Source organism: Carassius carassius, chromosome 11, assembly GCF_963082965.1.
Source record: "Carassius carassius chromosome 11, fCarCar2.1, whole genome shotgun sequence".
In the NCBI taxonomy this organism is placed as follows: domain Eukaryota; kingdom Metazoa; phylum Chordata; class Actinopteri; order Cypriniformes; family Cyprinidae; genus Carassius; species Carassius carassius.
In genome coordinates this window covers 30,829,636-30,848,310 of record NC_081765.1, presented here as the reverse complement: position 1 = coordinate 30,848,310, position 18,675 = coordinate 30,829,636, and the positions used below count along the sequence as shown (strand labels likewise).

Below are 18,675 nucleotides of genomic sequence, written 5' to 3'. Positions count from 1 at the left end.
TGACTGTGCAGTATCATCGCAATCCAAGTAATTACACTCAGGCATTTTGCCAGTGAAGATAACTGGAATTGTCTATCAGAAACAGATAATATACTGACCCAGAATCAAGCCAATACACAAATCATTTTACAGCTTTACTGTTTGCACACTGTTGGTTTCCATGACTTCTCACATTGGAAAGTGGGTTATATGAATATGGATGGCTTATGGCTTATCTTTAAGATCACATGCAGAAATGCTGAGTTTGAAAAGCTTGATGATGTGTGAACCGATCCACAAAAACATACTCCACAGTAAATGATTAAAGGAAAGATTTACCCCATAAATAACGATTAGTTTTCTTACTCAATTGGCGAATAGCTTTTTCTTGTTTTAATCAAAAATCTAATTCAATTTAGTGAATTTTTTAATTGTTATATTGTTACATTTGCAGAGGTCCCAGCCAAATACTTGCCCACAATAAATTGTTTTTACATATCTTGTTATGCTATATTATTACCAAATATAAGATTCTTTTTATTGACTTGTTTTCTTTCAATTAGCACAGGTTTTCTATACATTTTTTGGAACTAACTGGTCATAGGCCTCATTGATTACGCACCTTAGTTTTTGAGTGAAAAAAGCATTATTTGTGAAAAATCTTGGCAATGTTCACTCAAAAACTAAGGTAATCTCAGATCAACAAGACCAAAAAGACTGAATCCAAGATTTGTTGATAATATTGCATAATGAAAGATTTACAAGCACTTTTGCTGGTCATATTTGACAGGAAGCAACAGATTATGTGAAGGATTTTCAGCACAACACAACAAGTGTTAAACCAAGAAAAAAAAAAACTTTCGTAATTAGTTATGATAAAGTTTGGTTGGTGGAACAACGACAATGATAAAAACACTCTGAAACAGAAGATTGTCTAGGAATGTTCTATCTTCAGATGAGAAAAGACGGTCTGTGTTTATTTCTCTCAATGTCATTCCTCTCAGTTAAGAAGCCTCAGCTGACCGTCTGAGCTCAACACTAATGGAATCAATGGTCAATGGGAAAGGACAGAGGCAAATTGGACTGAGTAATGAGCTGAAAGAGGTCCTTTGATCCATGACCTTGGCTATTGTGGCACTAATGTAGTTATCCTTCATAATGTGTTATCTTTCCTCTAAGCTAATATGGTACATTTCCTTAAAAAAATGCAACAGCAGAAAAACCAAAGCACTAGTGTTCAGCCTGAGCTACCTTGAAGCTAAAAGACAGCCACAAAACCCAATTTGTGATTTTTGCTTACGTGAGCAGGTGAACTGTTAATTTCAAAGCAGTACATGTGTAAGACTTGTTTGTGATGTCTTTGTGTGGCTGGTTTGCTTCAGATGGATGGGTAAACTTTAGTCCTGTAAATTTGGTCTTGAGAGGACATAGCACTAAACCTACTTATAAAGTTTGGGCTTTGCTCCAAAGATAAAACCTCTCCAAACCGTTATCTGCACTTCTATTTCAATCCACACAGATATTAAAACCCATCATGTGCTCACAGATATATTACACACTTGCCCAAAACTAAAAGGCTTTCAATTTCAGTCATGGCTACACTTATGATTTCTACAGCAATATTGAGAAATGTCACATAACATTTTTTTTTTCAAAATGATGTTTATTTTTATTAACATACAGAGCAAGGGTAGTCTGATTCACAAACAAATGGTTCTGTTGAACATATTCTGTTTGATTAATCATTTTAATGGAATGCTGGAATCAATCTCAAACTCAAAGTGTTTGTATTGTGAATCAGTCTAAAGACTCACTTAAACTGAATCTTTCAACTCAAAATGAGCCTAGAACCAGTTTTCTGTTATTTCATGCTTTCAAAATAAAGAGTAAAATAAATGCTTTTGACAAATCTGACACAAGCATTATATAGGGTTTAAACAAAGTCCTTTTTTTTTCTTTTTGATGAATTAATTCAATGAAACATTTGAATCAGTCTCAAACTGTTTACAGTGTGAATCTGTGTATTGACACTCACTAACTGAATCTTTTATATGTTTAACTCAAAATGTTTTGCGTTATTTCATGCCGTCAAAATTAAGAGTAAAAGACAGCTTTGATTATGTCTCGTTTATCAAAAACATTTTTATAGGTTTAGGAATCAAGGAATAAAAGAAGAAGACCAAATAAACAAACAAACCTATAGCCAAATAATTCTTATGATGTTCATTTCAATTACATACAGAGCAAACAGTGCAGTCCAATTCACAAACAAATGGCTCTTATGATTCTTTTTGATGAATGATTTTAGCAAAACACCGGAACTGATCTCAAACTCAAAGTTTTTACAGTGTGAATCAGTCTAATGACTCACTCACTGAATCTTTAATATTTTTAACTCAACGAACAAGAACCTGTTTTGTATTATTTCATTACTTTGACACAATATTTCCATTTTGTTGCCACAGTTTAAAAAGAAAGCTCCCACTTCAGATTTTTCAAAAAAAAAAAATATGATGACAAAATACAATGCAATTTCTTGAGGAAGGAAGCCATTATTTAAACTATTCCTTATCAGTCCATGCAATTCAACCATTCAGCCTGAGCAAGTGAGGTCTTATACAACAGCACAAACTCAATAACTAAAGCTGCTAGGAATAAATCGAGTTTCCACTCACATGCATTTTATGGCCAAAAGCTTTTACATGGTCCACTTTGCTGGCTGAATCTGTGATTTATTTGATTCCGGGATTTAAATCGTCCATTAAGTGTAATTAAAAAAGTGCATTTTCTGCTGGTAAAAGCAAACCAGGAGCAAACATTTTTAATCATGACACTGTTTGTCTTTTTGACCACTAGAGACCAAGCTGTCTGCTATCCTATAAACAACAGACAAGTCTTTCATTAAATCAGACAAGGCTGCGCTCTTCTAAATCCATTTTGTGTGAACGTTCTAGCTAAATATTGGTTAAAATGTAATATTCACATTTGCTCAATATATTCATGTCTTCTCAAATACTAAACAGACTCTCTTGTTTTAATTAAATTCAGACACTGCCTACAATTAATGGTAAATCAAAACTCTTTATTTACTTTCTGAATGCACATTGCTGTCTTACTGTGAATGATTCATCTGTGCACATTATTCCAAAAAGAAGAAGAAAAATAATAATGTGCTCCAAAATAACTTTCTACGCTTAATGTAGTGCCTTGAATTCAAAATTGTATGCACTGGCTCATTATTTCATTCCTAACAGAAAATTAAACCAGAAATCCTGTCTTTTATAAATAGGTGTTGACCATTTGTTCGAGGTATTCTGGCTGGCATCTCAGGGTGTGAAGGTCATGCATGACCCCAAAACAAATGGCACATTAAGTTGGAATGCACACTGAAAATTCCCAGCCAAGTTATTCTAGCCTCTGAACCTTTAATTTTAGGCCAGTAAATGAAAACAATGGCGGGATCAGTGACGGATCAGTCACTACGTGTGTTGATTATATTGCTTTGATCTTACCGCTTACAACTCTATTGACAACTATGGAAAGTCTATAAAAACAAGCTGTCACATGGCCTTCATAAAGCCTAGATAGATAGGTGGAAATTAACGTTTAATTTTACTTTTAATTAATATTTAAGTAACAAAACAAATCATTGGATTTTTTTTTACCTTTTCCTTCTTATTGTTATAATTAAACTTTTTTTTTTTTGTTGCGTAAATTCGTATTTCTGTAATTTGTTACCAGTGCTTAATGTCACTTGAATCTATAGTTAAATAGGTAAATAGACAGATAGTGTTAAACCCAAATGACTTGAAATCCTCTTTTGTACCTGCCCAGTTCTTTACTCAATGAAACGCACCGCACATCACAAGTGCAGCGGCCTGTGTTTACACTGAACGACAGTTGCGTTTCCTGAGGCTCAGGGAGTGTGTGCGCGCAGGTAGCGCGCGGCATGAGAGAGCTACACATCCCAGTTTTCAAACTTTTCCCCCTCACTCTCCAGTCCTTCCTACTGCCTCGGTGCGTGATTCTAAATGGGAGTTTTGTGGTCAAAGCGAACATCGCGCGCGAAGACGCCGACGCTGATTGAATAACTCCTGTCGAATCACTTTTGGACTGAAATGCGCGTGAGTGTTTGAATATAACTCATACCTGCCGCGAAGATCTTCAGAAGGAATAATCATTAATCACGAGAACGCTCGCGTTGAATGGGTCGTGAGGACGGTGACCTGAACCTGTCTGGATGGGATGCACCGTGAGCTTCATCTGCTGTGAAGACGATTTTCTGCTGATGCCTTTGGATCAGCATGTGGAGAAAAAGAAAGAGGAAAAGAGGCTTTTATCAAAGGTAGGACGCACATGGGTTGATGCAGGAATATCTAGTCCCTCGAAGGTTCTTGAAGTTGCTGTGAACTTACAGTGACGCTATAACAGTATTTTGACGTCGGTTTAACTTTTCTCTCTCTCTCAGAAAGATGAATAATTGGTGCAGATGTTATACATTTTTGCTTTTTATTCATTTTTGTCGGTAAATAAATCAGCCAGTCAAAACTATTTAAAAAATTGGAAACACTTGCTTTTTATGGCGTGACCAAACAAATCAAAACGGTCTTATATTTTAGAGGTATTTCAGCGGTATTTAGTGATGTGACATTAAGCAGAAGTTATGGGGAAATGCCACCAAAACTGAGGGGGAAAAAGCCCCGGATATTTAAAAAAAAAATGGGAGCACAATAAACATTATTTAATTTGTTTTTGTTTTATATAAAGCTAATTATGTATTTGATGCTTATTTGTTTTATGAATATAACCTAATACTATTTAACATTTAATTAACTTGACTTAATTTATTTTATACGATTTAAATTGATGACATTATTCACTTAAAAACTGGTCCTTAATACATTTCTGACACTGGTGACCACCATGTATGCTGGCTACATGTTGACTGCTTTTTATTCAGTATCTGATTCTGATCCAACTTTTCCATCTTTGGAAAGGCGCAGTTTATATTTATGTACAAAACTCATTTTAAAGCATTTAAGCATACACCTTTAAAGGTCAAAAGACAGTCAAGTGTGTCTGATCTTTTGGTTGGTAGTGTGTTTAATGTGTTGACAGATGTTAGATTGTATCAACAACCCCGCCTACACTGTTATGTATGAAAAACAAGATCTTCTGTTCAGACCTCACAGGGAAAATAAACAGTCTCCTACACGACCAGACAGTGAGAAATCAGGGCAAACCCAAGACTAAGCGTAGACAATACTGTTCTGTTCACATTTGGATCAATGAATGAGTTGCATCATTGCACAGTTTAATTATGGATGGAATCCAGACAAGAAATTTGTGCATTCTTGCCTATTTATAGATTAGGTCTTTTGTTAAATTGTGTTGTTTATTATTTAATTATTTTATTTTATTTAATTATTTCACGAACTGAATGCATTCATATGTGCAGCATATTCATGGTTCATAATATTACTCTGAAAAGTATGTATAATGGGCTTAAAAGCTGTTGGTTCATGTGATGCTTACATAATCAAAACTGACCAAATTCTTTTTATTATTTTTATTTTATTTATTTGATTATTGATTTATTTGTTGTTATTAGTTTGGACGCACCTATTTTTTTAGTCATCACATAAATCAAAATACTTTGATATTTTAGAGATGTTTTACATCTTTGGACATAGTCTGGGATGATATAAAAAAATTATTCATGATTTCAGGGTCAGACATCAATCAGGACTTGGGGGAATAAGCTAACAAAAATGATAAAAATGCCCCAGATATTTTAAAAGTGAGAAATGTATATGACATTATAAAAAAAAGTGATTTCGGACACTGGTGACTATCATGTAGGCTGGCTACTTGTTGATACATACTGACCATATTTACATGCAAAGTATGTTTACATGCTCAAAAGCTAGTTCATGTGTTTACATAATCAAAAGAGGCCAAATTCTGATTAATAATGGAATATTTTTGTACATGCAAACACAGGGTCTGTTGAATTGCATGCTATATTACAGGGAAAAGTTCACTGTGAGCACTGCTCAAAGACATCGTACATGGGACTCTTCTGATGGGGTGGTCTGCTCTGGGTGGTGGGGTCAGATTTGGAAGGTCAGTCAGGGCGTTACTTGGGGCAGAAGGGCTGGGGCAACAAGCCCCACATTGTTGCTTTCCTCTCAGCCAGGGCACCAGCGTTCGTGGAGGAATGTTGCGCCTGTATCCTGATAGTCATCTTTCGTTTTGGTACCAGTCTCACATGGGGTTCCACAAATCTGGTTTACCCTTATATTTGTATGTTTTTGTAAAGCTGGTTTATTGCTTTTTATGATATGGTGGCAACCACAATATTATGACACAAATGTTTAATAAATAGATAGAATTAGTTTTTATTTTCAAAAATTGAATTGTCTATTTGCTCATGTCATTCCAAACCTGCACTGTAAAATGTGAACAGTTGGATTAGTTTAATAAATTTACTTAAATTGGTAATCCACAATCCCCCCTTTAAATCAAGGTCTGACTAATTTTACTGCAGCTCAACCTAAATTATTTAATTTACTTCACTGAAAAACAAATGATGATGGAACAATTTTCATGCAGGAATCGCCAGTAAATTTTTACAAATAATAACAAACATATTGTAACCCATTAAATTAGATGTAAAATTTTGAAAAGTAGAAAGACTGAAATAGTATTTTATTGTAAAACATACTCCAATAATCTATGTTTTATTTACAACTTTAAAAAAATTAATTTTAACAGTTGATATGCATAAATCTGATAATTTCTGCTATAATAATAAGGTTTGAGGTTCTGTTTTCCACCAATTCCAAAAAAAATTCTAAATTTAGGTTGGGTTAAAACATCAAAGATTCAAATATGACTTTTAATCAATATATTTGTATTAACATGGTTTGTTTGTAGTAGACTACTTTACCAAAAAACTGCTCTATTACATTAGAAACATACAGTCATCTCTTTGCAAAATATTTTGTTCTAGACTTTATGCATGTGCTGCTTTTGCATAAAAGTGAGTAGTTAATAACAATTTTAACTTATTTTTGGGTGAATTATTCCATTAACATCCATGTTGCATTATTTTGATGTGAAGATGAAACTGTGGTGTTCAATACATGAGAGGAATGTGCATTTATTTTTAGAAGGTTAATACATATTTTTAGTGCGACTAGAGATCTATGCTACCGCAGGTTTAAATTCTTATAAGAATGCAAATAGATTAAGAACATTTAATTATCCTTGTTCATGCCATAATATTTTTGTCCATGAACATTTGGATAAGATACGATCGATATTCCCTGGGGAAAAATCAATGCATTGTAGATGCATGCACATTTAAAATGCTAAACAATGTGCAATAAGTTGCATGAGAAGAACAAAAAAATATCTGCCTTAAATGTTTAATGTGTAATAGATTGCAAGAGGGATTCATAGATTAAAACTGGCTTTTGCAGACCTAATGTACATAATTTGCTAATTATTTTATTGCAGTAGCCTTAAAATACCTTCCAGTTTTTGCCAGTAGGTGAAGCTGATGCCTATTGCATCCATTACTTTTCAACCAAAATGGATTGAATGAACATTGGAGTCAGCATGACTTTTGATAACATCACAATGTTTGTAGAGATGAAGGAAAATTTAGATAGCAAGAAATTGAGATTTGTTTGACTGTTGACGTAAATCACAATTCACTTCGGTCTCTCTTCTGTTCCTAACTATCAGTGCCCAAATCTTCCAAGCACACTCTTAAACTTCCTTTCATCCCTCCAGTGGGAATAAATCACACAGACATGGTGAGGTGGGATTAGAGAGGGGTGGGGAGGCTGTCAAGAGAAGGGCCTGTGGAAATTCCAGGGATTTGCAGGGGAGTGACAGACTAAATTTACTTTCACCAGGTAGATCTATAGGAGAAACTGTGGGTGCTTGTTTATCAGACCACTTCTAAGAGCACAGCATGGGCACTTAACCTACTTTAGACTTAGTAATAGAGCACTGTTCCCTTAATGAGACACTGCAAGTCACGCCTATAACTTCCCTTTCAAACTTGTCAGGGCAAAAATTTGGGTTTTTGTGTGTTGTGATTTGATTTGAGTTTGATAAATCTCTGGGCTGTTTTGGGGTAATGGAAAGATGCTTACTCTTGGCTAATCAGCATACTGTCTGTCTGCTTGCATTAGCAGGAAATAAATGCCAAACACTTCTGGGAAATATCTTATTCCGGTTTTTGCATCTAAACATCTTTGATGTCTTAATGTGTTTCCTGTCTGCAAGAGTTTACGCCTGGAGACATGCATTTTTTTTCTTTTCTGTGTTAAAGAGGCGTTGAGCAGAATTGCAGAAATGTGAATTTTCAAACAAGTTTCCAACACTGTCTGCAGTAGAAAGTTTTGTAGGCCAACCTGGATGTTCATCACCTTTAGCAAAAGCAATTTGTATTTTTCCATTGGCTTTTGGATTATTGCAGAAAATAAATAGCAACAGTTTTAATCTTTTTTTAATTTGATGCCTAAATACAGTTGATAGAAATAAAATTCTGAAGTCAGATATAAATGACTTTCACCATCAGTAAGTTTCCAACAACACTTTCAATTTCATTTAAAATCTAGTTGGAAAGTTTGAACTTGAAATTCTAATTCTAACTTGGAAAGACAAAATCGTTTATATGTGCCCAAGCAGGCATTTAACCAAAAACACATTGACTTCAGGATGACAGAATTCTAAAATAAAATGCTAAAATTCAAACTCGCTTCTGGGTTTCAGTAACACATTCAGCAACCCAGTTGGACTGATAAAAAAACCAAAAAAAAAACAGACTACAACTTTGTTTGTTGTTTTAAAGAAATTACAATTTTATCATTATTTTCTCACCTTCATGTCATTCGAAACTGGCATGGTTTTATTTTTTCAAGATTAAATGCACACATCTTTATCTCTTTATTTTGTTGCAGTAGCATTAAAAAAAATCATTCTTTTGGCAGCAAGTGAAAAAGCAAAAAAGAAACATGAATTTGTCCAATGCTTCCTTTTTTTTTCAACCGAAATTACACCATAGTTACAATTGACAGATTTCTAAGAATAATTTTAACTACAGAATAACAGTGTTTATTATTACATTTTAATAATTATTATTATTTTCCCAGGCTTAATTCCTAGATTTCTTAAATGGATAGTTCAGCCAAAAATGAAAATTGTCGTCATTTTGACAACTTGAACAGATATTTTGAATAATGTTGCTAACCAACGTGTTGCTGGTAGCCATGGACGTCCATATTATGGAAAACAAAATACTGCAGTATGTTAAGGCAATGGATACCAGAAACTGTTTGGTTACCCACACTCCTCAAAATATCTTCTTTTGTGTTCAACAGAGTAAAGAAACCTCATAAAGGTTTGGAACAACTGATAAGTAAATGATAACACAATTTTCATTTTTGGATGACTTTAGAAGTCATACAGTGAGTGGTGTTTGTGTTAAGATTTTGGTCTTGAAACGGTATGGAAAAGACCTGCTTGAGGATTCATCAAGTTTAGAACGAAATGAGATAATTTTCAGTTTTATTCCTTTCATTATGCCTCGTTTTGAAACTGGCACATGTTTTCAGAGAGTTCAGATGACGGTTGGCAAGTGTTGTTTTTATACCCATTCCCATCCCACTGGGATATTCTGGATGTTCTGTCAGCACCCAGCTGAAACACATTCCCTCCTGTCAGGTATTCAGCTCAATTAAGTCCGAGGCTTTTTTGTGTATTTTATACTCAACAAATTGTATTCAATGTATATGAACTGCCTCTGGCATGATTGTATAAGTTTATGATTATTGTTGAAATAAATCAATTCAAATGTTGGACTTGCTCACAGTTTTCCTGTCTGACTGCAGCATGAAACTTCAAAAGGGTTGAAGTTTCAAATGTATGTGGATTGTCTCCCCAACAATCCACATACGGCTGTCTGGGCTTTTGTGCCATCACAGAGCGATTGTGTGGGACACAAAATGATCCTGAGTGAAAAACATGACCAGTCAGGTGTATGAACATGTGCTGGTTAAAAAAGTAATCTTCAGTAATGCCTCACCCCTATTTTTTCTGGCTCTCATCTCTAACTTTTGTAGTCAAGGTCATGTTTGTTACTCGAGATGAATGCCTTTTCTTATTTTTAGACCCTTTGCCTCTAGCTACACGTAGATTTAGCATATCAAAGTCGACCTGTCAGAGTGTTCCCCTGCTGTACGGTTTTTGCTAGCTGAGGCAAATCTAGGGGATTGTTAAAGATTTGTTATGGTAGGTGAAAGTGGCCAGGCTTTGATCTCAGGCTGATTAATTGCCTTTGTGATTGATCTTAGTATCTGATGGATTTCTGGGCCTCTTTCAGAAGGTTTGGGTCACAGTCCTGCTCTTACACTAATTAAAAAACTGGTTAAAGATGTTGGTCTGTTTTTGAGAAGGAAGCATAGAGTTTTTGAGTTAAAACTGCTAACGTGCTAATATTTAACAATATTTTTATTACTTATTAATATTTTTTACACCACACATGCATAGATAGATAGATAGATAAATAGATGGATCAAGACTAGTGGTCGACTGATATATCGCCATGGCCGATATTTGGCATTTTTCAAATATGAGCATTGGCCGATAAGTTTTTCTGCTTGGCTGATGGGTTCGAGGCGGGACTTTTATTTTGACGATGCACCTTTTATATTGACGATGCTGAGAGCGTCAGCAAAGTGCTCACACTCTATCTCTTGTTCGTCGTCGTCATTAACAGTTCTGTCTAATATGGATAGAAGTCTGTCTAATAATCAGATAGAAAGGTTTAACAAAGGAATTAATGTATACAGAAAGTATTATAACAATTGCTTTTATATTAGACCTATTAGTAATAGAAAGGCAAACATTATAATACTTTCTCATTTGCCGTCAGCATCTCATTGACCTGTTTATGTTTGTCATATTGTTTGTGATATTTCATGTGTTGGCTCTCTCCCAGATGCACTTTTGTAAAAGAATGTCCTGAGGTGTACAAAAAATATGATACATTTGAATTGTTATGATCATAGCTTCAACATTTTTTTTTTCAAATTTGCCGTAGAGAAAAGCACAAATGACAGACTCTGGAAACTCTGACTTAATTTAGGCTTTATTTATTTATATTTTGCATGTGAGAACAGAATTTGACTTGTAAAAAGTTGATGTTAACGGTTGATGTTTCTACCTTGCTTTTTCCCGAGATCTCTATGGGGTAATATCATTATTTAGTGTTTAATTGTTCATGCCTATATCCCCAATTTTACATTTAGATTATCTTTGCTGCTATTTAATGCAGTTTTATCATAGTTGAAACTTAAAGCTTTTGTATTGCCTGAAGTGCTACAGCTTGTGTTGGATTGACTTGTTTTTTACAGATTCAGGGATGGTAGATTTTGTGAAGGAAGTGAGAGGCAGAAAGAAAGGGCCTCCCTTCAGTATTTGGAAGTGTTGTTCTGAAGAACACATGTTGTGTAACAACTGGGTTTGAGTCTTCTTTGTGGACTAGAATGCCACGCTTGTTAGCACTGAGAGGAAATAGAAATGCAGCACAATGCCAGGCTTAGCATGAGGGGGAAAAAGAAGTATTTTTATTGCTTGTAGGGTCTTGAGATGGACAATCATTTAACAATGAGTCACTTTCCCAATACATGACAGGGTGTACAGAGCAAATATAAACCTCAAGGAAATCAAGGTCACTGACCTGTTTATGTTTGTCATGTTCGTTATGATATTTTATATGTTGGCTCTCTCTCAGATGCACTCATACGCTCTCCTGAATTACTGTGCCAAACTGTATTTGAATAATGTGAAAATGTTTTTTGAAGATTAAAGCAGAACAGAACCATGTGTTCAGTGACAGGTGTGTTTTGGCTCTGTTTCTGTGTAATCTGTTTGTTTGTTTAAGTGTCAGTTACTAATGAGAAGCATATATTATGCATTGCCTTTCTGAAAGCCAGATTTGATTCTGGTCCAGTATCTGTTTGAATGAGGTCCATATAAAATATTATTTGCTTGTCCGTTCACAAACTTTCCATTGTCACAATGTTTTCTGGGCCTGTTGCAAAAAGAATGGAGAAGATAGGAGGCAAGCCAACAAACTGAAATTTATTCCATCATTTGAATAATTGTGGGTTTCATTCAGTTTGTGTGTTTTCTAGATTAAATCAGAATTAAGCATGGTGTTATTGTGTTCCTCTCCAAACTTTATTCTGCTTTTATTCATAATACAATCCCTACATGAACTTTAAGAAGAAAAAAGAAAAAGGTGTTTGCCTAGCCACTGGCTATGTTCATAATGCATAAGTAAATTCAATGTGAATGATGTATGATAATAGTAAGTGAAATCATAGGTTTTTGCAATGTTTCTTTGCTTAATAGTTGTCACATGACCTCACTGCATTATATTATATACATTTTTATTTCAGTTTTATTTAGTACATCAGTTTAAAGGGGTCAATTCTTCCTTTCTCTTTGGAGTGTTACAAGCTCTTGGTGCATAAAGAGGATCTGTGAAGTTGCAAAGACTAAAGTCTCAAATCCAAAGAGATATTTTTTTATAAAAGTTAAGACTCGTCCTTCCCCTTCTAAAACGGCTCATTCTAACATATTGTTACAATCCGTAATGTCCTTGTCACTGTGTGGGAAGATTTGCAAAACGCTGGCCAAATGTTCACGCAAAGAAAGAAGGTGTAACTTTTATTCTCGCTGTAGTATGGTCAAACTTTGCAAGGAAAGCGGTAAATTCCATCAGGTGCGTGATTTCACATAGAGCAGCTGTTACTACACAGAGCTGTTGTTAACTGAGAAGATGCGCAAATCCACGTTCATTTTCAGCGTTTATTTGCGCATCTTCTCAGTTAACAATCGGATCGTGATCTTAGCAGCCCTACTTTTAGATATTTAAATAATTTGCCACTGTTGATTCGAACATGAGTTTTAAGCATTAAAAAAATATCGTCCGATAATTAATGCGCATCTCGTCAGTAAAGCCGGTTATCTAATTAGCGGTAAATTCCATCAGGTGCTTGATTTCACAACCCAGAAGAGAAGACCGTGCTGAATAAAGTCACTCATAACTCCTCTCATAATCAATGAAGCTGTCCATACATGTTATGATAAATTAATCACTCCATTGAACGAAGTGTCACTTCCTGTGCATGTGTGTTGGGACAGCAGCGCAGGTCTGTTCAACACAGTGCTGCCTCTTTGCTGTGTGACAGACTGCCGGCAGCGTTTCCCCTCCCGCCTCTACTCTGTAATTATTTGATAAGGTATGTGGCATAGTGAAAGTTACCCACAATCCCTCCCAACATTCCAGTGTCCTGCTGGCCAGCAGAAAACAGTATGTTCTCTGTGCAGAGCCTCTGAGGGCCACTGACCTCTGCGCCGCTCCCTTCATGCTTTAATGAAAGTAACAGTGCTTCAGGGACTATACCTGACCCCTGGTAGACCTGTCACAGCTGATCTTTGTGTCTGTGTGTACCTGTTTTACCTGAGGTTATCTGTCCTCCCACATTCATATTTATTTAACATTAAGAGCAAGGGTTTAGGGTCAAACTGTCTCTCACTTTTCATTAAAAACATTTCTGTGAACATGAAACATAGTGAGCTGCATACTTACACAGGCTTTTAAGGCACCTTTTTTGAATTTGTAAATAAAATTATTTAAAATAGACTTTTGTAGGTTTAATAAACTGTTAAGGCCAAACCTTACAGACTAAAGCAAATACAGCTTGTGGATCTTTTGAAGTGTGCATTTGTGGCAGGACTTTTATTCTGACAACACATTAGTTTACTGTATTTGTTTAGCAGTCTGTCTAATAAAAATGTAGATGCTGTCATTTTTTTTTTGTACATCGTAATTCAGTTAATATGTATTTATATCATTTAAACAAAGTCTTTAAATATTTAATACAAATTTTACACCACAAACCAGTGAGAAACGATATTCAGTTTGCAGGCTAAATGGATTCCAGCTAAACCTGATTCTCTTAAAGTGCATTTCTTAAATGATAGTTCACATCCTCAATGTGTTTAACATGTTTTGCAGTGCTTGTTGCAAATTCAAAAGTAGATAATAAAGGGCATCTGATAGTGTTTCATTAAATTACCCTGTAATTTCCTCTGTTTAGCTGACTTTTAGATACAGAATGACAAATACATGTCCTAGTGTTACACATGAGAGTGGTGTTTAAGCTGCTGTAAGTCCAGTGAAATGGCGACACAAAGGACTGTACAGTTCACATTACTTCATTCCTTCGCTGAAAGTCTGCGTGAATGAGAGCAAATCAAGGATATCATTTTTCCAATTTCCCAATGTTCACGCTTGACTTCAGCAGAAGAAAATTATGTCAGTTAACGTCAAAATCTTGTCAGACCATTGAAATCGGAGAAAGGGATTTACAAATGATTGATTTATTCACAGGAGAAAGAAGTCCAGAGTTGTCAGGTGATTACACATTTTATTCACATATTACATAGGTTGACCATTTAACAAATATTTGGTGAGAAAAGCCCCATGAATAAAGATGACAACCTGAGACGTGTTCAGATTAGTCATCGCTGAAACCCTAGAGTTTTGTTCAGACTGAAACTAGCAAATTCCGTCATCATAAGCAACACAGTGCAGATGTACGATTAATTTATCATAACATGTATGGACAGCTTCATTGATTATGAGAGTTATTTGGTACCATAGTAACTTTTAAAAAAGTTGTTGTGAGCCCTGCTTTGCACTTTGCACCTTATATTTATGTTATTTATATAATTGTGCATTAAATTATTATGTTAAATTGACCATCCTAAAACATTCCATCCCAACTGTGGTTTGCGAGGCACTACATGCAGCAGAAGTCCCATGAATGGGATGGTCAGATATTTTTTTCCAGAGTCTGGCTTTCAGGACATTACAGACCCACTGATGCAGAAAGCCCTTCACAAAGACTCTGTCAACAGAAGATAATGGAGTACAAAAGACTTTAATACAGTCACTTAAAGCTACTTTAATGCAGCGCAGGCATTGCTTTGAGGATGAAATGACAGTTAACATGATAGATTTAGGGTTAAGGGCAGCTGTATTTTTTCCCAGAGTTCTGCTTGCATGCTGTCTTTGTGGGGCATAACAAGGCTTAACTGACTTAAACACCTCTTTTGGCCTAAGCAAGGTTGCATAGGATGGACAGACTGTAGATTCTATGCCATCGCTTCTGTCTGGCTCTTTATATTTGTTTATTGATGAATGTGGCTTTTATGCTGGATTTTTGACACTTTCCTGCTAGAGGGATTTTCTTGTCAGCTTTCTAATACTTGGCAAGGAGTTGTCAATCGCACTTGGCAATGTCCTGCCCCTCTGCTTTTGTGGCTTCTCAAAGGCCTGAGAGGAGACAGACAGTGCAGCATTCTCATTTGGACCACTATGCCACATTGTTGATGTTAGCAATCACCCAATTCTGGATCCTTCTTGTTTTTGTAGAGGAGATGACTGTTGAGTTATGAGGTAAATAGATAGGCATGGCCATCCAGGTTGGTCTCCTGTGTTTTTAGCTCAAGGAGAGGGTTGTTTTCCTCATGGATTGTAATATATCCCTTGGTCTGACATGCTGCATTTACTCTGAATGTGCACAGGAAGAAAGCCCCACTTTTTTCCTCTGCATTTCATGCCAAATTTTGTAACAAGCCACGGCAGATAATTAAAGTTGACTTGCACGAACTGTTTTTAAAGGATAGGCTTGCAGAATTCAACATTACGTAAAAGAGTGAAGTATGTACAGTGGAATTCCCAATCCTAGTGGAGAAATATTTGAAATGCATATTCCTCGTATGTGTAAACATACCTGGCAACAAAGCTAAACCTGATTCTGAAAAATATCTAGGATAAGTCATAGAATCTCATCCAAAACTCTAAATTTGACTTTTTAAGAAAAACCGCATTGAAATACATATCAGAGGTGCGAATAAAAAAAAAAAGTGTTGTAAAGGAAGTCGCCGTCCTCCACATGTAGGTGTTTTTTATTTATGTAATGTTTTTCTATTTTTTTTTTCTTTTTATGTTTCCACTAATTTGTATGTGTGTGTGTGTGTATATATATATATATATATATATATATATATATATATATATATATATATATATATATATATATATATATATATATATATATTAGTGCTGTCAATCGATTAAAAACTTTAACTAGATTAATCACAAATTTTTTCTGTGATTAATCGCAATTAATCGCAATAAAAAAAGAAATGTTTTTGTACGTTTTTAATATATTTTTTAATGTGATAATTTCACAGTTAAAATTAAATACTTGTTTAAATGACATCTTTTTATGAATGAAGGCCAGTATTACTGATATTAATACAGCTACTGATTTTTCTTTTTTTCTTTTTACATTTATTATTAGGCTTCAAAAATATAACAGTTTTTAATTTAAGTAAACTTAAAACAATGCTAACATAAACCCATAATAAATGTCATGTTTACTCCTGCCCTTCCTGTCTTAACAGTTAGGAAATATACAGAAATTTAATAAAGTTATCAAAGTTATATGCAGTCTGCACTGCATAAACTATAAATTAAATAGTTAATCCTTATTAAAGCTACAAAAGTTATTTAGTCAAGAGCAGCGAGTCATTTTCTCTGTTCCCTTTGTTCTTTAACTTTACTGACAGAAAGCTTTATTGACTGCTGTCCCTTTAAGAGCAGACAGACACGCGGATCTCACCGTTTATATACTGTCTATGGATCTCGCCTCATTCTCTCACAACTCTTTTTGTTCATTTTAGACTTTATATAAATCATTTAAAATTGCTCTTATGAGGATAATCGACAAAACTGGCACTTTGGGATGTTTATTGTTAGTTCAAGCGCTTAAGAGAAGCTGTTCTTTTTGATGTTGCTGCGCGATCTGATGCTTGAGGGGGCAGCTGTGCTGGATGACAGGGGACACTCGAAAACGCTTAAGACAGTGATATTAACAGACCAAACTCACTAAAAATCATACTAATAAAGTATACTATCTATAAAAAATCAGATGAGCCCTGAATATGAATGCAACTCGTTTAATAACACGTTAAGCCTTTTCCTCCCATAGAAAACCGTTATAAGAAAACGCTTAATGTGGCTTAATGTACTAAGACAGTGATTTTTAAAAACCAAACTCACTAAACATTATACTAATAAAGTAGTATACAATGTACAAAAAAAAAAAACAGATGATCCCTGAATATGAATGCAAGTCGTTTAATAACACGTTAAGCCTTATCCCAGCTAGCAAAAAAGGCGCGGGCCTTCAGCGGCCCCATTAGGGCAAAAATACCCGAAACTCGGCATGAATCTAGGTCCGATTGCTCTGCGAGCGCTCGGTTTTGACGCGGCCCGATTATAGCTACACTCGGCCGATCCTCGGCAGGTCCGATTTATTTATTTTTGGTTGGAGCACTGGAACGGCAGTCAAACCTGTGACTTCCCACCCGTGAACTCGTACTAGATCGATGTACTCCCAGTTACGAGCTCTGACGTCACATAGCCGTGTTGGAAAAACACGGGTTACAGGTTGCCTGGAACACAGCATCAGATACACATATTTAATTGTAGTCTCTTTGGAATTAGATGGTTTTCTGCATGATTTAGAGTAGACAAAATATTAAATTATCTTCATTAATGTAAAGGTTACATAAATCCACATTAAAACGTAAGCTAACAAAACACAACCAATTATATATTTCTGTATTTATATTTTATTATAATATTTATCTATGAATGCATCCGGGATGAAGTATGGAACTGCTTGACTGCTGGTGATTTTTTGGAGCTGCACCAGGATGAGCAACTGCTGCTCTCTGATAGAATCAAGCTGGATGAGGATCTCCTTGGCAATTGCTGTAAGACATGAAAAAGCAGATAAAGTAGCAACACATTGTACGTAGATATGTCAGAGTAAACCGAGATGGATCACTTTGTAAAATTCCTACCTGTAGGCACAGCCTCCCGAGAAGACCTGTTTTGAGGGTCATGTTCTTGTGGAGTGTTCTATGAAAAAAACAAAAATTTTTTTATCTCATTACACACATAAAGTGAATTTTTATTTCCATGAGCTTTAGCATAGCTTTCTTGCCCTTCTTACTTGATATCTATCTTGGCCTGATGACCGACTACTGCCAGCTGCTGCATGAGTTGGGGTGTCAGTAGGAGCCCTCAGGCTGTTGGTAGTGGAGACTGAGACTGGAGACCACGGTGGTGGACTAGCCGCTGCTGTGATATTCACTGACGGGGAAGAAGCCCACGAACCTGCTGCTGAGCTGTTTCCATCAGAAGGGAGATCAACTGTGGTCTCTGAAATATGGCCTGGTGACCAAAAGCCTTGACCAGCTAGCTGACTCCCATCACCTAGAGCTGTCACAAAGGTACAATTGGCAGTTGTGTTAGTTTAACACAGATGCTTAATAAAATATTAATCTAAACCACTGTAACAATTGTAACAGGCCTACCACCAAGATATGGGATGCAGGGGGCTGGTGCAAGTGGAGTGTAAGATTTATTTATTTTTGGTTGGAGCACTGGAACGGCAGTCAAACCTGTGACTTCCCACCCGTGAACTCGTACTAGATCGATGTACTCCCAGTTACGAGCTC

The 18,675-nt window shown here is 35.6% G+C and overlaps 1 protein-coding gene across 2 annotated transcripts in view; it reads left to right on the top strand.

The window, feature by feature from the left end:
• The first annotated feature begins 3,899 nt into the window (after positions 1–3,899).
• tns1b (tensin 1b) overlaps positions 3,900–18,675 on the top strand; it is a 235,509-nt gene continuing 220,733 nt past the window's right edge. The window contains exon 1 of one of the 2 annotated variants that reach the window (XM_059562497.1): positions 3,900–4,324. In XM_059562497.1, the coding sequence (XP_059418480.1) occupies positions 4,220–4,324 (105 nt within the window). In that variant the 5' untranslated portion in view covers positions 3,900–4,219. The remainder of the gene's footprint in view (positions 4,325–18,675) is intronic. The other variant, XM_059562504.1, reaches the window with a different exon arrangement.